This window comes from Strix uralensis, chromosome 1 (genome assembly GCF_047716275.1).
Source record: "Strix uralensis isolate ZFMK-TIS-50842 chromosome 1, bStrUra1, whole genome shotgun sequence".
Classification (NCBI taxonomy): Eukaryota; Metazoa; Chordata; class Aves; order Strigiformes; family Strigidae; genus Strix; species Strix uralensis.
Genome location: NC_133972.1, coordinates 164,780,521 through 164,807,610, shown reverse-complemented (window position 1 = coordinate 164,807,610; position 27,090 = coordinate 164,780,521). Strand labels below are relative to the sequence as shown.

Here is a 27,090-nt window from a genome sequence, read left to right as displayed (position 1 = left end):
AAATGGTGTTAATAGTCCATTTTCCCTGTGGTATACAAAGCATCCATTGTTTAAATATTAGGCTTATGAAGGTGGTTTAAAGGTCTGTCTGATCTGAAGTTTGTCTTAGGCCTTTTACTTCTGAAAGCTGGATAATAAAAGTGTAGTTGTAGCAAATAGCTCCCAACACTGAAAGTAATGAAGCCACATTTGTGAAATCATGTTTCATGGGTTTGACCACTGTTGTATTCAGAAAGTGGTAGCTTCAATTTTATGTTTTTCTTATAGTTGGGCTTACCTCCAAGTTTTTTTGGTGTGTAAAGTATTAGCAGTTTTACTTCCTTTCCTAGAGTCCCTAGCACGAGCACAGCTGCTTTGGGTCACATCAAAGGTCTATGTAGCCAGTACCCCAGTTTTGACAGTTGCCCAAGAGTGAATCTTCAGGGAAGAGTGTAGGAAGAGAGCAAACATACGGGGATAACTTCTGTACTGTGGCCATGAAAACAGTCTTCAGCTCAGAGATGTTGGAACTGGAGGCGGTATCTTTTGCTTTGTAGTTCTTGTCAGTATAACCTCCATGAATTTGTCTAAGGAGTTCTTGAATGTATGCTGTGCTTGACACAGAGTATGGTGGATTTCTCCGGAGTGCTAAAATGAACGGCTCTCTGAAATGTCAATTCTATTTCCTTGAAACCTGAGCCTTTCTTTTATTGTTCCCTGTTTCTCATATCATACAAGAAATATAAGAATTTCACTATTTTTCCCAGGCATTTAGATAGCTATAATTTTTCCTTTCCCTTTCTCGGTTACTTTAGCTGAGTCTTAGTTATTCCATAACTTGATTCTTTCTATATCTTCTCTAACTACTATTGTACACTTTTCTGAAATGAGAGGGTACAAACATGAAGGTGGTTACATTTCTTACTCCCTTTTCTGAAGGCTGATTGCTTTATGATTACTGAACATTGAGCTTGATGTTTTCAAGGGGATTCTATGTTGCAACTTGAAGATATTTTTTCCTTGAGACATTTTTCTTGATGATTTTTATTTCATATGCATGATTCTGTATGCATTTGTTTCTCCTTACACACCACTTCACATTTTTCAGCATAGACTTTTATCTTTCTCAGTGGTGTTACAAGGTTATTATGCAACCGGCTTTTGCTTTACTACTCAGAGTAGCATAGTATCAGTAGACATTCTCACCCGCACTCCTGAGGTTGATTTATAAACATCTCGGACTGCACAGGCCCAAACAACACTCAAAATGGGGTGTCACTTCTGACCTCTCATGCTTATGCTTATTTCTGCCTTCTGAGACTTGCCTCTTCTTCATCACCTACTGATTTAAGGATGATCACACTTACCCTAATGAAGCTTGCTTTCTTCAAGAGCTTTGTTCCGGCCTATTACCTGGATCATCCTTTGTTTCAGTGTTGGCAGTTTTAAAGACCAGTAGATATGTGAGGGACCTGCTTTCCTCTGTGAAGACTTCTGTCATTCTGGGTTATTTTGGCCTTCTTAAATCTTAATTTAGCACACAATTAAAAATAAGTATCTTTAAATGTGTGCTAAAGTGCAGTTTGAGGACAATTTGGGATTAGAACTCAAGCTCTGTGGACCTCATAATTCCTTGCAGGCTTCCACAGAAATTTTTATCTTCTTTCAACTCAAACCATAAACAGGAGATGGGGAACTGTCTATTTATTTATTTAAAGTAGTGCTGATTGAGAGGTAAAAGCTCTTTTAACTTAAGAAGCCACACTCAATCAAAACAACTTTATACTATTTCAGCTGGACTATGAAGCATTAGTTATCTGAATTCTTGTTGACAGGGTTTAAAATAGGCTATTCTCTAATTTACTTCATTCACCAGTCTCAAATAGACATGACCTTATTCTACAAATGTCTCAGCATTTTAAAAACACTTACTTTTCACCTTTCTTCTCTCCAAGATAGATAATTCTGCTTTGTTGACCCACTGTTGTTCTTAAGCATCGTTCTGATTAGTACAATTACAATGAAAGAAAAACATTTTTATAATCTCACAATAGAAGTGGAGGTCCATTGAAAAAGCAGTTGAGAGAAGAACTATGTAATGTCACTGATAAAGCCCCAGTGCTGAGGCTTATGTTAATAAAATTAATTGAAAAAAATGGCAGTAGGTATTAGGATGAATGGAAAGCTAGTAGGCTTTTTTTTTCCCATAAAGCAGATTGTTGCTGCTTTATTTAATAAAAGTACAACAAAATAATGAATGGTCTTTAAAGACAGGAAGATGAATAAAGAATAGGGCTACACAGTAGGCAACAAAAAAATACTTCAAAAATTTAGATATGTTTTTAATAAATGTTTTAATGTGAATTATGAGTCATTAAATATTTTCTTATGAATTGTGATATTATGCATATTTCATGAGAAGGAGCGTACAGAATAATCTATTTTTTTCTGTACGAAGGAATTATAAAGTGATCTTGACTTACTATGATCACTTAATATGAAATAAAGCCAGCAACTTGTATTACATATACAACTTTCAGAAACCATCATTTTGAAATGATTGCTCTGCACGCAAGGTCAAGAATAAAAGCATATCCATTAATCATTTTAACAAAAGCAAATAAGTTGCTATCCAAATTTTACTATAAACTGTTGATGTCATCACTAACATCTGAAACTTAAAACCTGTAAGTATGAATTTATATTTCTGAGTGAGTTTTTTTTTGTTGTTGTTGTTAAGATTATCTTATAAGAATGACACACAGTGACCACTTCTGTAACGTTTTGTAAAGGTAATTACATTGCGATTGCCTATTGTCAACACTGGTCTATGTTTTCAGCAATCTCGTGGTGTCCCTCCAGAATCAGTTTCTCTGATTTTCACTACTTCCCCATCCTTTTCTGTTCCAGGTTTCATTCTTTATGCAGTAATTCATTATAACAATGCATTAAAAAGCTGTATGAAGACCTGCATATGTGAAACTGAGTGTGTCAATATCTGTAAATTGATCTAGATGACGTTTTGGAAGAACATTTGGAGCACTTGTAAATTACTTGATTTTTTTAAATTTTTTTGTTTTAAACTTTGCATGGTGCTTGGCTTCTTCCAAATGTTTAAAGCCTGTTTTTTCTCCCACCTCCCTTTCCTGTAAACGTACTCAGCTAATCTTTCTGGGAAAATTATGTTCTATTCACATCCATTCTCCCCAAATTATTGTGTGTGTTTCCATCTGTTAAGGTTTTTTTCCTTCATTTTACTCTAGATATGAGATAGTTTTTCTTTATCAGATGTGTTTCCAGTTCATTTGGGCTACTGTTTTATCAAGTCTTCAACAATGTAATAAGTGATTCCAAATTCTTACTGTATTGGAGTAATACACTGCTATTTAAGTTTGAGGTTTTTTTCTAGCTGACATAGTTACCGGCTACTGTTCAGTAATTTCAAGCCAAGTATTAATGGCTTGAATTGGTTATCCTTAACGGATATACTTGGAAAAATGAAAAAAGCTACAGTAATGTATTGTTGTTTATGCCTGCCCTGATAACTACCTGACATATCCACCCATATTGCAGAAATTTGTGTTCTGTGTTTATGTACTAGGCTGAAATTAAAATCTTTTAAATATTATTTCTTAAAATTCATATTTGAGATATGAACTTCAGTTTAGGTTGTTAAGTGGAAACTGATTAAATTGGTTGAGAATGAAAACAATAATAGCTTTTCTTTAATCTGTGTATTGATAAAGTAGGTATTACCTTAATCACTTGTTGGCTTAATATTCGTAATTCTTTTCCTTCTCCAACAAAATTGACATTGCTTAAGGAGTTGTTAGTTGTGATGTATTGAGATTAAAAGCCAACAGAGGACAAATTGCAAAAAATCATAATCCTCTACAAATTCCCTGGCTCCTTTTATTTCTGTTATGAAATAATATTGTGTGGGGGTCATGTGCAAATGTTTAAGCTAAGTGGAAAGTAAAAGAGAACCTAGCTCTCTAAATAGAATCAAAGATTAGACTATCCTCTATAAAATCCTTTAGTGAAGCCAGGTAAAGAAAAAAATCTTTCGGGGTTTTAATCACCAGAAGTGATCACGTTGATTTATTGCTTCATATATAGAATCAATATTTGAGCATTAATTATGTTTTTGCAATTAAGGAGAAAATCCGTTTTCAGGTCTTGATCTTTTAAGCTGTGAAGAACCTTTGCTCTGTGTTCATGTTACTGATAGAAGCTGCAGCTCAAGGTGTTCTACTGTCTGTCCATCATCTTGCTTTGAATACGTTCTGAATATAAGATTTTGTGAATTCAGAAGAATATAAAATATTGACGCATGAAGCAATTGTCGAGATACCTTGAATGTGGAGATACAAGTGTGTCATATGTTTTCTGAATTTGAATCCATCTCATACTAAGAATAATCACAGAATAGTTTGGGTTGAAAGGGACCTTTAAAGGTCATCTAGTCCAAGCCCTCTACAGTGAGCAGGGACACCTTCCACTAGATCAGGTTGCTCAGAGCCCTGTCCAACCTGACCTTGAATGTTCCCAGGGATGGGGCAGCTACCACCTCTCTGGGCAACCTGTTTCAGTGTCTCACCACCCTTATTGCTAAAACTTTCATCCTTATATCTAGTCTGAATCCACCCTCTTTTAGTTTAAGATCTTTACCCCGTGTTCTATCTCAACAGGCCATGCTAAAAAGTTTGTCCCCTTCTTTCTTATTTCCCCTTTAAGTGTTGAAGGGTCACAATGTCTCTCCAGAGCCTTCTCTTCTCCAGGCTGAACAGCCCCAACTCTCTTGGACTTTAGGAGAGGTGTTCCAGCCCCATCAGTTACCATATCTTCAAACTGCCTAAAAAGAACAAAACTTGAGGGGTGGCTGATAAGCTATCAGGTGATAAGGAGCTGTGTAATAACCTGTGTTCAAAAGGTCCACCTTCCCCTCTGCCATGCTGAAACCCCCTGCTTTCCGGAGGATAGTGCACATCAAGTTTGAGAACCATGCTTTGTAGCACTGCTTTGCGTCTTCGTTAGAACAATGGGCATCTGAACTGTGCTCAAGTTCTTGCGGCCAGGTTTGGCAGTGATTTCTAAGGGACCTAACAGAAGGTTAGCACCTTGAGGTGCTTTCAGAACTTTGCTTATATGCTGTTTTCAAAATTCTGGTTTTATATCACCCTATATAAGTAAAGATTAATTATAATGCTTCTATATCTGATGCAAGTGAATGTTTATTAATTCTTCCCAGACTTGAATTTACCATTAATTTAGAAATTTTGAGGTGATTGCAACTTCATTAGTGAAGTTCAAAGACTTGTTAGCAGTAGTTTTATAAAGTCGTAGTAAATATTTTTGAATTATAACAGTATAACATTTTTCTTTTTAGCTCCAAGGTTTAAGCCACAATGTTATTTTCACTTTGGATTCTCTCTTAAAAGGAGACTTGAAAGGTGTTAAAGGGGTAAGTGTTGAAAACTCACTTTTTATTTAGGGAAATGTTTTCAGGTTCACCTGTCTTGTGACTGTTTTCCATTCACCCATGAGATTATTTCTTATGTTGGCAGCCATTAATATTTTGTATGTAGTCCAAAGAAAAAGTTCAAAATTGGCGTGACTGTGATGCTTCTTTAGAATTGCATTGTAAATGCCTGTCTTAACACGCGCAGGAAAGCAATACTTTACAAGATTCAAAAATAGTATTTTTTCCAACTGCTGTCTGAACATTTTTAAAAGAAAACAGTATTTTTGTTGCTATTTATAATTTGATAACTATAAAGACAAAATTTTAAAAATGTTCCATACAAATTTTTTGTTTCCTAAGGACCTCAAAAAACCTTTTGACAAAGCCTGGAAGGATTATGAAACCAAATTGTAAGTATTTTTCTTCCTGTCCCTGTCATCCATCCCTGTCTGTCGTTCCCCCCCCCTGCCCACTTTTTAATTTTTTTTTTTTTCTTTCCCCTCCTGGTCCCAAACTATGTACTATATCTGTGGATGTAAATGTAAATATGAGCAAGGCATCTCTTCTGTGTATCTTTCTTCTGAACTAATAGAAAATTAGTGCTCTGTGGAGTAGTTAAATGACTGCCCAATGCTCCTTCTAGTGCAAAGATGATAATGTTAGAAAACGAATGTTGTAAAGTAAATTGTGGAGATTTCAGATGGCATTTACACATTCTTATAACCATATTTATAAAATCTATAGATAGTAAAAATGACAAGATTTATATGTTGTATGGCAGAACTGTATGTTTTTGAGATGCAAGAATTTTAGTGCAGTTGATGTGAATTCTAAAATATTTGTGGTTTAAAAAATATTTTCTTTCTATAAGACCTGTCTTCCATGGGTAAGAATGATTTATAAAAATAGAAGGTTGGAAACAAGTAGTATCATAGATGCAGAACTGTGAGTGGAATGCTTGAAAATGCTCTCAAGGAAGTGTTGGGCAGTTGCTTTGTCAGAATTGAAGAGCTCTCAGGAGCTAATTCATATTTTGTGTCCATTTATTCCACTTTTTAATCCTATTATTAGCTTTGATTCATTTATATCTAGCCAGGAGGGGAAAAAAGCAATGAAGAAGAAAGTCAGGCCACTAAGAACTGCTGAAACATTTATTATTGGCATAATTTTCTTCCCTACATACAGTAAATTTTGCCTTCAAAATTCATTACAATGTTAAATCCTTGTGAACAACTGAACTGGAAATGAAGTTATTACTCATTTATAAATGAGGTTATTATTAATCTAAGGCAAAAAGGGGATTCTTGTCCCAAAATTTCATCATCGTACTCAGGTGAGCATTCAGATTTACATGCAGAATTAGTTTTTTGTTCTTTTTTAGTTATTTAGTACTTACAGATATTGCATATTTTTCAAAAATATTGAATAGTTTTTTATAGACAGCATACTGTTTTCCTTTAAAAAAATTATTTCTGCCTCTCAAATTGTTACATGTAAAATCAAGGATATCTTTGCCAGCCTGTTTAACCCAAATGCCATTAAACAGAATTTAGGAGACAAAGTGCTCTCATACAGACGCAATATATGGAATAATCTGTGGGATTCTGATATGAATTTGGAAAGTTTACTGAAGGATGCCTGGTGTCTTGTTACTGTTTTTTTTTCTTGTGAGCAAATTTCACTGAGGCTTATTAAGACCAAGAGGGAGATGTCCCTTAAATTTTTCAGAGAACCCCGTTTCCCAGAATTATTTCAGGTCAGTTTTACAGATGTGGTGCTGAAAAGTGCTTTTTTTTCTCTACATGCAAGCATTATGCCTTTCTATAATTGAAGAAAAGCAGAGTTCAAAACTAAATAATAATTTTTGCTTTTTTTTTTTCCTGGCAATGAGTACCAGTCTAATAAGCACACAGTGCTTTATCACCTGTTTTTCAGAAGTACAGCTTCAGTGTTTATTTTTCTCAAAAAGGCTTCTAGAAAAGAAAGATTATGTTTTTAAAAAAGAAATCAGAAAACTGTTTAATTTTTTTTACTCTATTGGAAATCTAAGTTTGCTTACAAATAGAGTATCCAGTTAGTCTGCAGAATAGATATGGAAGGACAGTCACACTGTAAAGCTCTAATTAATGTCTCAGGATGGCCTCTTAGTTCCATATTTGCATTTCACTATTTCAAAATTTCAGTGTTGGCTTTCTCTGAAAATGTAATGACTGGAAGTCATGTTGTTTAGCGTAGATGGTGAACTTTATATGCTGCCTTATTGTTTTTCTTAATTCCTGCCTTATGAGCATGAAACATATTTGATTAAGTTATTCTGCCATTTTCCTGCCAAATCTGTAGTTTCTTATATGTATGCTTTACACTGCAGTGTATAGAGATGAAGGCTATGGAGCACATCACATAGAAAGGGTGAGATTTCCCTCCCCAAGTAGCACACAGGCTAGAGAAAAGATTTAAATGATGAAAGGAAGGAAGGAAGGACAGCTTCATGACTCCATTACTTCTGGACACTTAAAAAAAAAAATACAGGATTTGGTATCATAGATGAACTCATCTTCAGAATGGCTTCTTTAATATTTCTTGGTTATTTTTTTTTTCCCTAAATAATACTAGATCACATCATAGTAGAATAAATTATCTAAAATGTTTTCTAATTAAAATTTCAGTACAAAAATTGAAAAGGAGAAAAGAGAACATGCAAAACAGCATGGGATGATAAGAACTGAAATAACAGGAGCTGAGATAGCAGAGGAGATGGAGAAAGAAAGGCGGCTATTTCAGCTACAGATGTGTGAGGTAAGAAACAACTTTCAGGTTTTAATTATGACACCGTAACTTAAAAGTATCCTGTGGGCCTTACTTAAAGGTGGTGAAATCTACTTTGTCGTTTAATGGGGGTGGAGGGAGGAAATTATTTCAATGTCACATAGTACAGCAATATAAAGATTATTATTTCAGCAATTCTGTACAAAACTAGGCTTCCTTTTGTTTTATTCCTTTTCTTTTAGATTATTATGCTAAGGTTTTTGGGCTGAAAATATACTATGGAAATATTTCTTATTTTTTCAGGTTTCTGGTTGAGAAGTTCAGGAAGTTTTGTTGATAACTTTCTTCCAGCATGCTTTCTGAAGCCTTCTAAAATTTCTAATAAAGAGATAAATGATAGTGAAATGTTAGCTCCATAAAACTGCTTTTTACATTAATAGTTGTCTTTACTACATTTTAGAGGCAATTACTTTAAGTTGCATAGTATTTATATTTTTAGATATGTCAGTAATTACTGCAGTAGCATTAAAAAAGGGACCTCTTCAGACAACTGTAAAAGATTAAACTTTTTTCTGAATTTGTTTTATGTTTTGGAGTGTTTGAATTTTTTTTAGGAATGGCCAAATAAACTTTTTTTTATATTTTGCTTAATTGTGGTGGACTGTAGTCAGCACCCAGGTTAAACACAGAGATAATTAATTGAGCAAATGATGTTTTATTGATTGTAAACTGCTGAAGGTTGTGAGGCATGATTATCAAAATGTTTTTCACTGTCTATACAGTATCTTATTAAGGTTAATGAAATCAAGACAAAAAAAGGTGTGGACCTTCTGCAGAACCTGATTAAGTATTATCATGCACAATGCAAGTAAGTGCAATGCTTTTAAGCTTTAGCTACAATTTTCTTTTTTAAACAAGTCTTTGTTTCCTTTGTTTTGGCTACATCAGGAATTTTTATCATAATCATAATCTGTCAGATGTCTTTGACTTCATCTTATTAGGCTGTAGTCTTTCAGCAGAGAGTATGAAAGTGAGCGGGGCAGGGGAGTGATGGAGAAGGAGGCTAAGGGAAAACCTTGCATGTTGCATACAAAATTAATTTTAGTTCCAGAGGCATAAGTCTAGAACGTAATTTTAGAAATCTCTTTTTTATTCTATGTAATATTTTTTTAGTTTTTGATGTAAATTTTAAAACCATTGTGAAAGCCATCATTTTCTTTGAAATGCCTTGAGGTGAAACTGGTAAGATATGACCTTGTCATCAGTAGAACTACAGAGGCAAACATACAGGAACTTTTACTTGAGTTAAATACAGGAAAAAGATTTTTAGAAATTACTAAGGGGAAACACATTGACTAACAGTGATAAAAATAAGCTAAACTGTATTCTCTCTAATTTGATATTTGTTAAAGTTACAATGGTATACCTCCACTGCTGAAAGACAACCGTACTTTAAAACTACTAGGAAGGGGGCTTTCTTGGGGTGGTTTTGAGTTTTTTTTGGTTTTGCTGTTTTTCTACAAGACCGTCTACTTTGTGTTATGAGTTATATGTATTCCTGATAAATGACAGGTATTTTTCATTATAGTTTCTTCCAAGATGGCTTGAAAACAGCTGATAAACTTAAACAATATATCGAAAAGTTGGCTGCTGACTTATATAATGTAAGTTTACTTATAAGTAGTTTAAAAATGAAAACATTTTGCTTATATGAATACATTTTAGATATGACCACAAGGATGTATATTTCATTTGTATCCTACGAATGAAAACTCTCTTCTTTGAAACTTTGAGTATAGCTAGACTGAGGAAAAAACATCCTGTCTATCTTAAACTTTGTATTCTGTTTTACAGTTATTAGGAAAAGTAGCGTTCGTTCTACTACTGATTTAGTGTTGCATTAAAATAAAACTCATTTAAAGTGGGCATCTTTGAATCAGATTACATTATTAGCAAAAATTTTAGCTACCACTTTCATTTTTCGAAACCCAACTGCTTGATGATAGCACCATGGTTTTTAAATGAATTAAATTGTGATGTTCATTGAAGGCAAGTAAGTAATAATGTGGAATCAAAGCCCACTTGTCACCCAAGTGCCTTTGTATTCTATAATCAGAATTATAATAATCCCGTTTGCTATTGTAGTTAGTGGCTAAATTAAACTGTGTTTTCATTCCTTAAGTCATCTGTGAAGCTTATTTGAGCTATTTAATTAATATTTCAGAGACCAATTTAGTTGCATTAGATATAGTGAACCATTAAAGCGTAACAGAACAGAGCATGTGGAGTTGTACATTCATTTTAGCTTGTCAAGTAATATATGCATAGAAGGTGAATACATAAGAATGGACTAGTCCAAGAAAATAAACTCAAATATTACAGAAACACAGAATAGTTGAGCTGGTTTTTCAGGACACGTAAAATGGTATATTGAAATGCATAAAAAAATAAGTTAAAGTTGCATCCAGAGAGCATATAATCACAACCTCTTTCCATAGATAAAGCAGACACAAGATGAAGAAAAGAAACAGCTTACTGCTCTTCGTGATTTGATAAAATCTTCTCTGCAGCTTGATCAGAAAGAGGTAAATAATTTAAACATGTTGTTCTTGGAGATAATGTGAATTTATGAATTCTGTATTCAGAAGTTAGTTTGTTTAATGTTCAATTTGTGTAGTTACTAGTTCAGAAGAGTTGGACTTTGAACATTATGACAAGACTAATATTTAGAATGTTCATCTACATATATCAACAAACAATAGTTTAGATTAATTTTCTGTATAAATTTTATATATGAAAATATATTCCTTTTTTTGGTGTAATTTTGTATTTTTTAAATGTACTATAAGAACAGTTGTAATGGATCAGATAAATGCTTCATCTAGCCCAGTATTGTGTCCTTGACAATGATAATGAGTGTTGAGGAAAAAATATAAAGGGATGGGATGCACACTTCTTTCTTATGTCCTGCTATCCTCCAGCCAGATTATGTTCGGGATTTTCCTGGCCTAGGTCATCCTGAGTAACAAGAACTGGAGGCTTGCCTTTACGTATGGTTTTCTGTATTACTATTCATCTGCTAACTCACGTGTATTTTGTGATGTTGTTCTCCTTCCCAAGCCCCTTTTACTAATGCTATATTGTAAGGAAGAATATTTGTATGTTAACCAGATAGCAGTGGCTGAGACAGGGCAGTTAAAAAGAAAAATACATCATCACTGGTATCAGAAGTGAAGGGGTAAGAAGCAATGTCTATTGCAGATGTTCTGGAATATTGTGTGAACTAGGAGATAGGATATAATATATATCACAGCTTTTACCTGAGATACTATTGTGTCTTTTTTCATATCATAGTGCCCTAGTCAGAAATACTGAAAATCCTGTGGTGAAGCTGAGTGTTGGGATGGGGTGGAGGGAAAGAGGTGTCTTTCCTTTAGTAAAAGATCACTTACCTTCTGTTCAGTTTTCTCTTAGGTAGATAAACCATTAGTATTTGCCAGGTGTCTGCTCAGCTTATTAAATATTTATTATTAAATGTGAGTTGTTGTTATAATTAAATGTTAGGCAGATGCCATTCTGCTGCATATGATTGGACAGTGTTGCTAATATAAGAATATGATATACCTAAGAATATCATTTGCAACCACATATACTGAGTCAGCCAGGTTTCCAACAGCAGTCATGGATGGTCAGAGTAAAATGCAGGGCAATAAACACTGATACTTCTCTAGAATACCCTCCCATTAAGTAGTTTGACTGTCTTTGCAGTCTCTCCACCACCCTGTGGATTTCCTCTCTTTGAATTTGTGCAGTTGCTTTTTGAAGCAGTGTAAACTGTCAGCTTCTGCTACAGCTATGTCTTTCCCACCATCGCTACATGTTGTGTGGGAAGATCTTTTTCCTTTTATTTGTTTTGAACTTTTAGATCTGCATACCCTACTGAAGATGGAAGTGCTTGTGAATTCATGATAGCATCACTAGATCATTTCTGATTTTTTTCTTTTGCCATATAAACCTTAACATTGATTTGCTTTTTGACCGGTTCTTAGTGCAGAGAAGGTGTGTAACATTTCATCAGCTGTAAAGCTATATAACCGTATCATCCTCTCTGAATCTTAATAGTCAACTCACAGTATCTTATTTTTCTCCTCTGCATCACTTTGCATTTGTTTATGCTGATCTTCACCTGTCATTTATTGTCAAGTTACTCACTATCATGAGATCCTTGAGAAATTCTTCAGTCAGCCTTTCTTGGGTATCCTGAATAATTTAATACATCTAGCAAACGTTGACAGTTTACTGTTCACCCTTTTCCAGATTGTTTTAATGTTAGACACCATATGTGCTGGCACAGCTTTCTGTGAAACTCATTTGTTTGTTTCCTGCTTTTAACTTGTTAGCTCATCTGAGGACTTTTCCTCTTGTCCTGTAGCAGTGTAATTCTTGTCCTTTCATGAGGAACACTTAAGTGCCCATTGAAAGTCCAGGTATGCTGTGTCAGTCTGATTTCTCATGTGTATCTGCTGATTCCGTCAGAGAACTCCAGGAGACTTTTGAGACATAACCTTTTTGTACAAAAGCTGCACTGATTTCTCCGGTGTATATATAATAGTAAATGTAGTCTTGAAAGTACTTTTCATTAATCTTTCTTATGTGATGTGAAGCTTACTAATCTTTACTTTCCTGGAATTGTTCTGGAACTTCTTCATAAATAGGACTTTAGTAACTGGGGCAAGTAAGTATTTTTCTGGGCTTTCATGTAATTTTGTAGGTAGTACATTGTGATTATGGCTACTGTGTGTAGATAAATGGCTTGAAGTTAGTAAATTATTTCAGGTGGAATGACAATTAAGGAATGATTGATGAGTCATTCCTTACAGTGTGGCGGTGTTTTTTTTTTCTTTTAAATACTTGCCTACGTGTGCTTTCATAATGTAGATGTACATTATATAGCAGATAAACCTTAGCCAGAAGGCTGTTCCTCTTCCTGCATCTTTAATCCCATCGTTCTGAAGGATGAGACAACCTTACATCACACTGTACATGGTTTTTAGAATTTCTTTGATGTCAGAAATGAGAATAGGAGCACTACAGAGCACCTTTGAATAGATCCCAATTTATTGCAAGACTTGCCAGCTCTTTCTAGTATTCAGTTTTCCCTTATCTCGTACTCTACAGTCTTTCCCAGTGCTCTGTTTGGTATTTTTTTTTTCCTTCCATCTCCAATGTGCATGTGGACCTACTGGATCTCTTCCACAATACTTAGAGCTTCCCATATATGTTACATTTATAATCACCCTAGTATTTAAGTCACTCTGGATGTAACTCATGCTCATTCTCCATCCTCACCCCCAAAAGTTGAACAAAGAGCATTAGATTTCAAGAGGTATTTGGAATAACTGTAAATTCTAAAGTGTTTTTGTGAACCGATTCCCAACACAGAGGAACAAGATCTGCTCCCTTCTCATATTCCTTTTTCTTCCACAAGCTGATTATCTGGGAAGCAAAGAAAAATACCTCCTTCTCTCCTGGCTGCTGCATATGTTGTGAAGTTCAAGATACTTGGTAAACAGCCAGTTTTCAGAAATAAAGTAGGACAAATGGGTGGTTGTTCTTCAGTGCCATGTATTGGGCTGTATACAGTACAAGTCAAGTTTCAAAAGTTGCTTACAGAGTATTATGAGGTAGAATAACTAAATGAAATACAGTGCTTGGTTTTTTGGTTACCTGTAGTAAAATTACTCTGTTTCAGTGGAAAGTAACCTCATTTGAAATATAAAAATTAAGCAAGTCAAATTCTGAAACTTAGATACATGTTGTAATAATAGCTTCACAGGCATCACCAAATAAACTACGCAACTTTTCTGACTTTAATTACAGTATTGACAAATCCTAGGACTCTTGAAAAACTATGTGTTGTATATATGTATGACATCTATATAAAAAGTTATAAATATAAAAATAAAGTGTTTGGCTTGAGAATTGAAATTGTGTCTTAGAAGGAAAAGGAGCAATATTGTGATTCAGGCAAATCATGAGAGAGAGAGATCTGCTGTAATGAAAGAATCCTCTATTTTGAATAAAACAACTGTTTGATCACATTGAGGTTAAACTGTCTTACAAAAATCAACGTGAGTACTTTCACTCATGTGATTCTGCTACATTACATGAGTCAGAGTGTAATGATGCTGGCAGATATTGAGGAGCTTGATAAAACAGCATCTCTGTTATTTAGGTATTCAGTGTTTTGATCCTGAAATAGCATGCCAGCATTCATTACTCCTTAATTAAGTGACAGTGAAGCTTGAAGGCACATGGCCTGAGTTTCAGCAGTCAGCTTTCCATCTTGTATATCCAGATCTTCAAGTACATAAAGCTGGGCTTTATTACTGTGACAGATGGCCTGGTTGGTTGTGTTAAGGATACATTTTCCCCCTTATATTAGTGCATTATAATCTCACCATTGGAAAATTCATGGATTAATGGAAATATCGAAGAACGTGAAATGAATGGGATTTTCTCTGGTGGATTTATAAAGGTTCAGAAGTACTCTTACCAAAAATTTGGCAGTTTGAAACGATAAAATTGAGGCCCTGGTTCTATATAGTTCTAAGTTTCGTTGACCTTCAGTGCAAGAAAAGGAAGTTGAAACTAGCGATTCCTGTCCAAATTGTAAATTCTGCCACCTTTAACTTCCTTGGAGTTGTCATTAGATAAATGAGACTTTCTACCCACCTCAGACTGACTTGCTGTCACAGATGATAAAAGAGATTCCTTCATGGCTGTTAAATCTATTAAAACATTTAGGATCTTTTTGAATTTAAAATAATACGTATGGCAAAATTACTCTTCGGCACCCATACTTTCATTTGGGAAAAAACATTAATGTACAAAGTGAGCTAACCTCGTTCCCTGCACCTTGAAGGTCTCATAATGCAGCCCTTGTTCCACTGTTGCATGTATTCAAGGTGTTTGTGTAGCATTATGGACATCTGTAATGCTCTTACACATTTTGTTGGCATACCTGTCCTTTCATCGGTGAAATGACTATTACTGTAATCTTTGCAATTAACTGATTCTTGGAAGTCCTGACCATCTTTGAATCCTGGGTTGTGCCAAAGTGCTGTAGCTTTGCTACGGGAAGCACCATTTACTGTGGCTCTGTTCCAGGCAATGTCTCTTGTTGCCACTATACGGTCTTGCTATTGAGTTACAGCAGTTTCTGTTACTTTGTGCAAGGATTACCTGATTTTGTAAAGTTACTATGGCTTAAAGCTTTCAGGAAGAATATTTTAAGGGATACTATTGTAATTTTATTAGTAAAGTATTTATTTTGTGTGTTGAAAAATGCTTGTATGTGAAGAAGCTTAATTTTAAAGGAAACCAGGCCTTTAATACAGGCTTCAACTCCCTATTTTTATATATTAATTTTTGTTACAAATGTAACTTTAACAGCTTTAAGTTGAATATAGTCTTTAGAATCAGGTTTTGTGTCTGTTTTGTTAACTATTTCTTCACTTTTTTCATTCATTTCACCAAACCTCCATCTGATATGCTTTTTAGAACAGGAATTATATCTCGTTACATTCTTTCCTATGCTAACACCAGTAGGACCCTAATCCCAACAGGGGTTTGAAATTTACTTATAACAGCTTAGCTGCTTACTGTGATGGCGTAACGCTGCCGACAGCACATTGCACATAGCAGCCTTCATACCGCTTCTCACCACAACTGCCAGTTTTAGCAAAGCACTTCTCTTTAAACTCCTCTGACAAATTTGTTACAAAATAAAAAGCAGTTGTAAGGATCATGAATAAGATAGGAGGGAGAAATCTTCGATATATATAGGTTGTGGTAATTGTAAGAAGCTGTGTGTTGAAAGACAAAAGGTTGTTGCTAAGGGAGTAATTGAACTGCTCATTCTTCTGATTTTTTTTGTGGGATTTTGTTAGATGTTTTGTAGGCAGTTGTTTCACAGCTACATTTAAAACTGTATCAACTTGTCCTTAATTATACCTTTTTTATATAGATTTGCAAAAATTAAAAGTTAACTTTGGGCCTGATCTTTTTCATGGAAATTCAGAATTATCTCCATTTTGGTGGAGGATACAATATAGCTATCATTTTAGACAATTTAAGTGTAATAAAGACTGGAAGATGTAGTAAAATTTGATCCTGTAGTCATCTTAGTTGCTTTTTGAAGCCAATATCATATATGCAAGACTGCACAGAATTTTGTTATGATGCTTCGTTACTTGATGAGAAAAAGCACCAGTGTGCCTGAAGTAATTCTTGCCTTCTTTTTAGTAGTGTTGTTGGAAAGGGGAAAAATAGTTTTGTTAGATATGGGGGCTATAAAATTTATGTTCGAGGAACATGTTTTTTAAATAAAATAATAATTCTTGTTTTAAATTATTTGCTTTCTCTTTCCTCTATTGCTTTTGCCTTTCGTGATCGAAGTCTAGGAGAGTAAGTCAATGTTTTAATGAACTTTTGGGGATTTTTTTTTTTTCCTGATGTGCTTATGACAAGTTAATCCATTTCACTTAATTGTTTCACTAGATCAGGCCAAAAGTTATTTCAGTTGACTTCTTTCACTAAAACTCATGAATTATATACATATTTTTAATTGGATAAAAAAAGTGATTATTAGCATTTGGTTTTGTTTGTTTATATATGTGTGTTTCTGTATCTATATGCATGCTATAGTCTGTTGCTTTTTTGAAATTTTATCTTAGCCTTTTATTCTTTGATTATAAGATTGTGCAATATTAAATTTCTGTATTTAAAAAAGTCATTCTTTTGAGATGCATATTTGCATCCATACTATACTTCAAATGCCTAATGAAGTAATTGAATCTTGAACATGCAGTTAGTTCAAGATCACATGATGTAAAAGCAACCTGTCCTATAGATGTAAAGCATGCATTAGGAATTCTCTCTCTTTTTTTAACCTTTATTAATTTGTGAAGTTGTGATAGAGAAGAGAAATAAAGTAAAATAGACTTAAAGATTAGGAGAACTTACTGGGTACGTCAGGAAGTGTTAATGGTATTTTTCCTTTTCTTAGGATTCACAGAGCAGGCAAGGAGGATATAGTATGCATCAGCTTCAAGGGAATAAGGAATATGGCAGTGAGAAGAAAGGTTATCTTTTAAAGAAGAGTGATGGGTATGTTCTTGGAGCGCATAATATGTAGGGAGAACTGTTAGTGTGTTCATGCACTGATTTTTATTGTTTTCTACTGTGGGTGCTTAAGGCACATTTTCCTAATGCATGTACCACAAGTACTCAAGAATTACACAGTTCAAATCTGAACACAGATCTGAATTTAATATATTAAATATAAAAAGTATGGCAAGCAATCATAAAGAAAAAGTCATATTAAAAAGAAAGCTATTGTCTTTATAAGTCTCTAAAAGGTGATTAAGACCTGTCATAAATCTCCAAGTTACTTTTGGTGAGGCATTTAGCAAAATTTTGACTGCATCTGTTTTTCAAGGCTAATCTTCTCACAATGTTAATGAGATTAACGTGTTCTGAAGTGGTGTCTAGTTACTGAATTTGTTGTTATTGATGTTCTCATGTAGGTTAAGGAAAGTATGGCAAAGAAGAAAGTGCACTGTTAAAAATGGAATTCTTACCATATCACATGCAACGGTAAGTGTTTTTTAATACCTTTTTAGTAAAATAATAAATTAACATAATCCTTTCCTGGTGAATCTGTTGGTGTTAATCTGCTACTACAACAAGCCACTTCTGCTTCCAACCGTTGAAGTTCTGTGGATTATCAGAAGTTGGGAGACTGATTTATGGAAGTATTGTTATACTTGCTCTGTTAAAATTTTTCCTAGTTGTCTGCTGCTGACCACTAATGGGAACAGTGCTTCAGGTTAAACAGAGCAGTACACCTGTTCTTACTATACCTTTCAGATATGGGATGTGATTCATCTGAATAAAATGAAGTGTAACTGAAGTGCATCAGAGCAAGACCCTGTAGACTCCTCTCTTAGCCACTGCAGAACTGGTCAGTGTAGTCGAAGGAGTCTGGGTAGATTTGGTCAGATGGCTTGTTAGAAACTCACTTCTGGCTGTTGACTGTACTGGAAGACCAAAGACTACCTCATACATGTCTGTATTACAGATGTTTTATTCCTACATAGGCTGTTAACTATTTAAAACATTTTAATGCCTACACATTCATTTTGTAAAAAATTTAAATTGTTCAGCTAATCAGAGTGGGATAATGAGAATAAAGGTTGGCTTGAAATTAGTTTCAAAACTTCCTGTGGACTGTATGAAGTGAGTGAACTCTTCTTTAGCCTTCTAAAATTTTTCTTCAGTTTTTGTTTCCCACCTGATATAGCTTATGACAGTTGATTTAATACTTAAATGTATTTATCAACTGTTTGATAAGAAAATGGCAAATATATTGAACAGACTTTTCAATGAATGCTTCAACTAGTTTTTCTCATAAGGATTGTCATGGTATATCTGCGAAGCACATAATTTTTAAATATTCAGGAAGAGTTGCCATGAAGATTTTAACTTTGTTTAGGTTTAGCAATCTGTCCATTCTGACAGACCAAGTCAGACAAAGTCATGCTGGTCTCAAGCATTTTGAGGCTGTACATGTGTGCATGCCCATGCTTTAAATTAATATCATACATGCCCACTCCCCAGAAGGGAAAAACAATCCTAAATCAAGACATTTTTAAAGTAAAATAAATTTTCTTTTTAGTCCAACAGGCAACCAGCTAAACTGAATTTATTGACCTGCCAGGTGAAGCCAAATGCTGAAGATAAGAAGTCTTTTGATCTAATATCACGTATGTAGCAACTTTAGTACCATGTTGCATTATGTGGGATTTCTATAAAAACGTCATCATAAGATACTTTGGGTAGAAATAAGGCTACAGTTCAAAATTTAGGTCTGTATCCAGATACCTGCATTGCCTTATGAGTGTTCAGATCCCTCTCATTTTAAAGATGGATTGAATGGACAAATGAATAAAGAACCTTTTTTGTGTTTGTGTGACACAAATACTGTTCATTTGTGAAAAGCCATGAAATGGAGAATATATGCTGCTCTCCTGAGTTCAGAGAGACGTTTAACAGCTTAGTGGAACATTCATAAGCTGTATCCACCAGGAAATGGAAAAAAACATCGGCCTCATCTTGATTTTCCTTCATTGTCTGTTCTGCTTTTTGAGTACTATTTGGGGGGTTGAGGAAGGCAAGGAGCACCCAATTTCTCTTGCTCTGTTATCCTTCTTTTAAAATATGCTTTTGTTTGTCTAAAATTGGTAGTGACTTGTATTCTCAGCATTAAAGTTCCTGTGACTTCCCTTCTTCCTATTTTGGCCTTGTATAGCAGGTATTTATATTCAGTCAAATTTTAAAAACACTTTTGAAGTTTGTGAGTCAACTTACTGTTTTCAGTCTTTACATATACAGTATCAAACAAAAAACAGTTCCAACATTCTATATTTGCAGGTTGGTCTATGAAACCTTTGAATGTGTGGGATAATACCCAGTTCATATTGCATCCTTTTGTTAGTAAAAAGAAGTTTCTTAAGCCAAACGGAGGGAAAAGTAGATAATAGGAACAAATTAATTTTGTGCTTCTCTGCTACTTATGTTTCAGATTTCACTTCAGAAGGGCAAAACTTGATTCATATTCTTGTTTTTCTTTCATATTTCTAACCATAAGACATTTGAAATACATACACTTGGTGTAAATCAAAATTCACAATTGCATCTTTCTCATTTTTTTTAAAATTGCTTTCCAAAGCTGTGAATAAAATATTCTTGCTGCTGGTTAAGAGCAATTGCTTTTAAAGGCTTTAGTTGCCAAATAGGTTTTAGTAACAAATATGTAGATATTTTAAAATTTATCATGTGCCAAATAAAAAGATGTATTTATTTATTTCAGATAACAGAACATACCACTTTCAAGCAGAAGATGAACAGGAATACGTAGCGTAAGAATATTTGCATTTTTTCAAGTTTATTTTGCCAATAGAGGTGTATAAAATCACATGTAACACTAGAAATTGTTTTCTCAGTTAATGCAGAAGTAGTGCCTACTGTCTGTTTTTTCTGCTTTTGTGAATCTATAATTGTAAACTATTTTGTGTCATGCTACAGGGCTCTTTGAAAAGCTTGTAACATGAAAAACAAATCAAAACAAAAAAACAACCCAACCAGCCAAAAACCTATTTAGATTTTGTACCCTGCCAGCACACGCTTTGCGTGCAATCGCTTGGCATAATATAATCGATCAGGTTGTTAGGGTTCAAATGAAATATTTTAAAATTCTTCTTAAATCTTCTGTGTCAACCCTCTTTTGCAGTTACTTCTTTTCTTCCTGATCCTACCTTTTCCTTTAAATTAAAAATAATAAATAGATAAAAGATTGCCGTGTAACACATGGAAAATATTTACAGGTAATAAATCTCTCCAACTGTAGGCCTAGAAATAAACAGCAAAGCTGTTCTCTTCGAGATTTGTGTACATCAGAATCCAGTAATTTGCTTCATTAATGCATGTTTCCAACTAGCTTATTTGCTTTAAAACAATCTTTCTTCCTGCTACATCAGAACAACTTACTTTCCTGAGAACCATGTACCACTTCTTGTCCCTCCTGAATATTGCTCTCAGTGTCATCAAACATGTGTTGTGCAGAACGTTACAATCTAATGCTCATCACCTGACAATTCAAGGAATAAAGTTACTAGTGAAGAGGGCAGCAAGCCTGAACCTTCCAGGCTGCCTCATTCCTCAGGACCATTGTGCTCTTTTGTTACATGTCTGTATTGTAATGGAAGACTCTCTTGTTCCATGTGTATTTTAAAGGTGCAGGGAATGTTTGTAGGGTATTTCAGTTGTTCATAGTGTTGGGAGGCAATGCCATTGACAGTTCAATGTTGGAAACTGTGAATGAAGTGGGAAGGCTGGAGAGTTCTTTGTCATGCAGCTATTTCCTTCAACAGTCTTCCCCAGCTTTATCTTGGCTCTTAAAGGGCAAAGCTGACTTGCTAGTCATGCTTACTGCATTCATTCTGGACTTAATTATTCCAGTAAGTTTCCTGGTGAAGGAGAAAATACCCTTAATTCTAAGCACTTGATGAGTCAGAAGTTTTTGTGCCTCTGCCATAAATTAGTTTTTACTGTATTTGTTGGTTTGAAAGATGAGGTTTATTTTTTTTTTTTTGTCTTAACACATGAGCAAGGTAGGGGGAGAATACATTAGTAAGTTAATTCTTCTGATTGGCAGGTCGGTAAATTTAGTTTAGCTGGCTGCCTGTTGGAATGTTTTGGAATTCCCAGCTGATTTTGTTTCCCATTAGAACTATAGTTCCCATTTGTTTACCACTAAAGTCTGATTTATTACTTTGTTGGAGTTTAACCCCAGCTGGCAACTAAGCACCATGCAGCCGCTCGCTCACTTCTCCCGCTGCGCCCGTGGGATGTGGAGGAGACTCAGGGAAAAAAAAGTAAAACTCATGGATTGAAATAAGAACACTTTAATAATTGAAATAAAGTAAAATATAACAATAATAAAAATGTAACAGTAATAATAGTAATGAAAAGGAAAATAGCAAAAAGAGAGAGAAGTAAAACCCAAGAAAGACAAGTGATGCAATTGCTCACCACTCCCTGACCAGTGCCCAGCCAGTCCCCGAGCAGCGATTGGCCCCTCGCAGCCAACTCCCCCCAGTTTATACACTGAGCATGACGTCCTATGGTATGGAATAGCCCTTTGGCTAGTTCAGGTCAGCTCTCCTGGCCGTGCTCCCTTCCAGCTTCTTGTGCACCTGCTCGCTGGCAGAGCGTGGGAAACTGAAAAATCCTTAACTTAGGATAAGCACTGCTCAGCAACAACTGAAACATCCCTGTGTTATCAACATTATTCTCATACTAAATCCAAACCACAGCGCTGTACCAGCTACTAGGAAGAAAATTAACTCTGTCCCAGCTGAAACCAGGACATACTTTAAAGTCCAGTGGCTGAGAAAATGACTTGTACTGGAATATTTTCATATTGCTGCAAGTTTAAAAAGCTTCATTTAGCTAAGAGACATTAATTGCATCCAAGTGTTGGAATGCATGCAGACAAACTGATAGATGCTATCTTGCCTGTATTTTGCCTGTATTGGCACTGTAATCCACCAGCAAAAAGGTATTGTAATGCTACTCAGACAGGTGTTCTGTTTCAGAAATCACTTAAGTGACCCAAGTAATGGTATGTACTTTGAGATGCACACAGAAACTTATGTTCTTTTTTCTTTAGGAAAATTTTTGCAATATCTGTAGTTAATTGAAGTTCATGAACCAGAATTACTGTTAATGTGTTGATGAAAAACTACAATAAAACCAAATGTTCTGTTTTTCTTGTGCAGCCACTGAGCAGGTTTTAAATAGCTTTAATATCTTAAGGTGTTATGCAAACAGCACCCTTTGACTTCCAACCTTACTGATTTAAGAGCATTCTGGAAGAACTATGTGATGTAGCTCCTTGGTTAGAGTTATCATACTCTTGTTCCAGTTTCCACTTGACTTGTATATTTGTGCCTCTCTCTTGACCCTTTCTTCTCCATCTTGTGTTTTGTCCACTCAGTTTTGGTGCTGCCTCTGCTCTGTCTTTTTTCCTTTGTGCATCAATTGAAAAATAAATGCATAAATAGATTTTTCAAATCGCTTTCCTTCCAGACTCATATCTAGAGAAAAAAGCAAGATGCATGTCTTTATACTCTAGTTTAACTGACCTTGCATAATTTTCCTAATGATCATTTTAAACTGCTTCCATAAATAGCTCCTCAAACTACTTAAAAATAATAATAATTTTAAAAAGCAGATGGTTTAACATAAAAATTATGGAAGTCTACATTCTGTTATAGGTTTATTGCTGCTTCCCTTCAAACATTTCCTTTAGTCCAGAGCATTTCTTGATTTTTATCCAGCCAGCTGTCTGATGACCTTTACTGCTTGACTGTCCTTCGAAATTCTCAGCAGATTATTAATTTCTCTAGTACATAAAGTACAATGTATGCAGAGGGGTTGAAGTGTGTCTATGTATGTGTGTGTATATATTTATGTGTATGAGAAAAGTAACCTCAGATCTCTAAAATATAACCAGATTTATTTTTTTAACATATATAATAGATACTTTATGCATTTTGATAATTGTGGATAGGGCCAAACACACTCTAGACATAACCTTTTAGTTTTTTTCTACCCTCTTTCTGAAAATCAAGATTATATCCATTTCTGTAAGAAATGCCTGGATTATAAACAAAGCTAGATTCAGAAATTTTGCCATGAAGAAACACACATCTAACTTCAGTCTAGTGTTTAGCAACAGTCTTCAGGCATTTTTTACTTTGAGAAGACTGAACTGGAAGATCTATTGCTTCTTCCATACAAAAAAAGTTGTTTCTGAATATTTGAAAAATATTATACTATTCTTGTTTATGAATTTACCTGTAAACAGTGTTGTGATAGCGATTGTTAGAAGAGACAGAGATAATTTTTTATTACAAACCAAGAAAAACTATTAGACTCGTTGGGGGGGGGGGGGGGGCGGGGAGGGGAGCTTTTATTAGCTTAGAAATACTGAAGAAAAATTAAGAGGAATCTGAGTGAGTGTCTGGTCCACTTGAGATTAATGAATACATCTGTTTCCTTCATTGGATTCAGAAGTCACCCATGATGCCAGATTTTTGTTTAGCCTCATGAGTTTTTTCAAAACTAGGACTCTCCAGCAAACAAAAATGCTTTAAAGGATCTTAAGAAACTACTGAGATCCAGAAAAAGTGTAGCAGAAGATTGAACAACCTGTCTCATTGTATTAGATAGAAGACAAAGCAATTCTGTGAGACTGAGTAATTTTTAAATTATTTGAAAGAACACTACAAAGTATTACCAGAAGCTTTTTGACTGTTAGCTTGACACTGGTGGTATTGTGAAATAAAGCAAATACATTTTTTTTAAAAAGGAAGGACAAAACCCCCCAAAACTAGTACAGATAAGAAAAAGAGGAAGAACAGCAGTCATAAGGCAGTTTTTAAAAACTATTGGCATTGAATTAATATACTCTATTTAGTGATTTGAATTGTTTATTTTTGAGTGTACAGCCTTCCAGGGAGGCCGGGTGGCTAACTGGGAGCTTCCTGCATAGATAGCACCAGTCATTAAGAATGTGTCTGTTATTGTGCTTGTGTTAAATGGGCCTTGCTGCTGCTGCCTGGGAAGAGCTGCTACTGTGGTGCCTCTTGCTCTGGCTGTCTCACAGAGGACACCAGTGACATGCAGCTTTGGACAGTGGGTTCCTTCTAGCTGAGGAAACGCAACCAAAAGAAGTTACTGCTCTTACAGTTTAGGAACTCATAATATGGAAATCTGTGTCACGCTAACAGCTGGCTCAGTCATGTTGTGTTTATTTTAATTGCATCTAATAATTTTTTAATTGTTACTGCATAATTGAATTTTATTCAAATTCTGCCTTTTTAACAAACTAATCAAATTGTAACCCTGAAAGAAATTGTCAACAAATGTCAGAATAGATGTTGTCTGTCTGAGTTTAATGATTATTTTACTCCATGTGTTTAACCAAACATTACTATAATATTAGAAGCAAAACACTGGTGCCTCTTATTTTTTTAATAACATTGGATTCCATCAGAAAAATTGCAGAGGAATGCCATCTAGTGTGGGTTCTTATACTTTATCATATAACTAGAGAGAGAGATTTCATGTTAATATATTGTTTTCGGCATGTAAACTACGGAACAAATTTGTTTTCAGATCTTTCAATTTCTCTTTTATTTTTAAGATTTTTTTTCAATAATTTTTAAAGTATTTTTTTAAGTACAAGTTCCCAGATTATTCTCTGCCCATAAAAATTTAAAAAACTTCTGTGTATGAAGCACATAATATACAGTGCTTATATAGCAGTTCAGGCTCTGAATCTGTATTGCAAGATTATGTACATAAATTTCCCTCTGAAATTCTTTAAAGTTTATCTTTGCATTATTATTTCAGTGAGAAATTATGAATTTCAGTCTGAAATTATCTCTGCTTTAGATGACCGTAGCCATTTTAGCACATTGGGAAATTGTAAACAGGAAATGGATTGAGGGTGCTGCCAGTTTAAAATATTTGTGTGTAAAAAAAAAAAAAAAGGGTATTTGCAGTAGATCTAAAACATCTGAAATCACTACCCGGGATGATTTTTTTTAACTTGCTCTTTTTCTAAATCAGGCAACGTGCTTGTTGCTGCAATGTGCTTGTCCTTAGTGTAACTGCTTTCCCCTCTTTACTTCCACATGTAGGGCAGCAGCCACTGAGGGGTTTATTTGTTTTTACTTAAAACATTATTGTGTAAACAAAAACTTGCAGAGTGGTTGGGGGGTTGGAAACTAGTGCCTGAAATATTGAAGAGTCTTGATTTGTTGCAGTCAACAGTTGCTCTTCAAATTTTATGTTGGCTATCAATATCATTACTCTGCTGTCATCTTCTCTTCCTTACCCCATTTGTTGCCATGGCAATTTTCATTACTTTGGACATTATGGTCTGGCTCTGATTAGTGCACTGAGACCTGCATTTTGAAAGGCAACTAGACATCAACACATTCAAAAATGTGCCTTCTGTCTCCTCTGTGAAGAGAGATGCACACTGGAGAAAGCAGTGGTTATAATTTTCTCCTTTAATAATGGGATAGACTTCAGGAAGATCTTGGGCATCTACTTTTAAAGCAGTTACGTTTACAGGAGCTTAATTGAACCCTTTCTCTTCCACAGCTTCTGCTTATTGAGGAACCTGAGAACTGTACTGCTTTGGCTTTAAAAATGTTCACCGAAGGGAATTTAGAATTAAGACTTTTTATCTTTTTTCTTTTCTCATTCTTACTTACCTTTTCTCAAGTCTTTGCTTCCTGTGTCTCACATTTTTCCACACTCAGTCTCTCCCACAATACTTCACCATATTCCCACTAATATTTTGTTCCTGGCAAGCTTTCTACAGTTTATAGATTAACTTGTATTTGCAAATGCAGATCTTCATTAAGGTCTTTATCTTGTGCTAGATGGATATCAGTATTGACTAACAGCAAAGAAGAAGCATTAAATATGGCATTCCGTGGAGAGCAGAGCACAGGGGAAAACAGTTTAGAGGATCTGACAAAAGCCATTATTGATGACATACAGAGATTACCCGGAAATGAAGTCTGTTGTGATTGTGGCTCACCAGGTATCTCAATTTGTTAATGTCATCAACTTCTTGTTGGGAGCAAAGTAATTTCTTTAAAGATGTGTTTGTAGAGTGCAAAGTAATTTTCTAAGTGATGTGTTGATCAGTCTTCAACCTGTTTTTAAAAGAACAAATATAACTTTCATACGTTAGTTCCGTTGAATTCACTAAAATATTTTTGTGTGTTGTCTGTGCTTACTTCCAGCAGTTCAAGCCCCTCTGGAGTTTGAACTGTTCTTGTTGCACTGTCTCTAGATGCTTGTTGCACTTGAATGGAAGTTGCTTGGCATCACTGATCCTGTGCATGCTACTAAGTAGAAGTGAGTAATGCTTAGACAATGATTGTGGAAAAATTGACCTGGCCAGGATCTTCCTCTGTGGTTTTATCTTGGCATGAGACTACTGGAATTGCAGTATCAAAAATATTCAGAGGTGGAATAAGTAGTCTTATGCAAAGAATGGGACCCAGAGTTGGAATCCTATCAGATAATATCTTCAGAAGTACAGTTACAGGTCAGTTGTATGTCGCTTAGAGCTTGAAAAGAGTCAACTTGTCATAGAACTACTGAATCAATGTGGTAGTTGGCAGCTGTTACAGCTTTCACATCTAAAGAGACACTTCAAGAAG

The 27,090-nt window shown here is 34.9% G+C and overlaps 1 protein-coding gene across 4 annotated transcripts in view; it reads left to right on the top strand.

The window, feature by feature from the left end:
- The window catches only part of ASAP1 (ArfGAP with SH3 domain, ankyrin repeat and PH domain 1), a 157,536-nt gene that overhangs the window by 89,746 nt on the left and 40,700 nt on the right, over window positions 1-27,090 (top strand). For all 4 annotated transcript variants that reach the window (XM_074887925.1, XM_074887954.1, XM_074887934.1 and 1 more), the window contains 11 exons: window positions 5,369-5,443; window positions 5,804-5,853; window positions 8,110-8,239; window positions 8,992-9,077; window positions 9,798-9,873; window positions 10,708-10,794; window positions 17,280-17,380; window positions 17,800-17,869; window positions 18,951-19,038; window positions 20,145-20,193; window positions 26,299-26,462. In XM_074887925.1, the coding sequence (XP_074744026.1) occupies window positions 5,369-5,443; window positions 5,804-5,853; window positions 8,110-8,239; window positions 8,992-9,077; window positions 9,798-9,873; window positions 10,708-10,794; window positions 17,280-17,380; window positions 17,800-17,869; window positions 18,951-19,038; window positions 20,145-20,193; window positions 26,299-26,462 (976 nt within the window). The remainder of the gene's footprint in view (window positions 1-5,368; window positions 5,444-5,803; window positions 5,854-8,109; window positions 8,240-8,991; window positions 9,078-9,797; window positions 9,874-10,707; window positions 10,795-17,279; window positions 17,381-17,799; window positions 17,870-18,950; window positions 19,039-20,144; window positions 20,194-26,298; window positions 26,463-27,090) is intronic.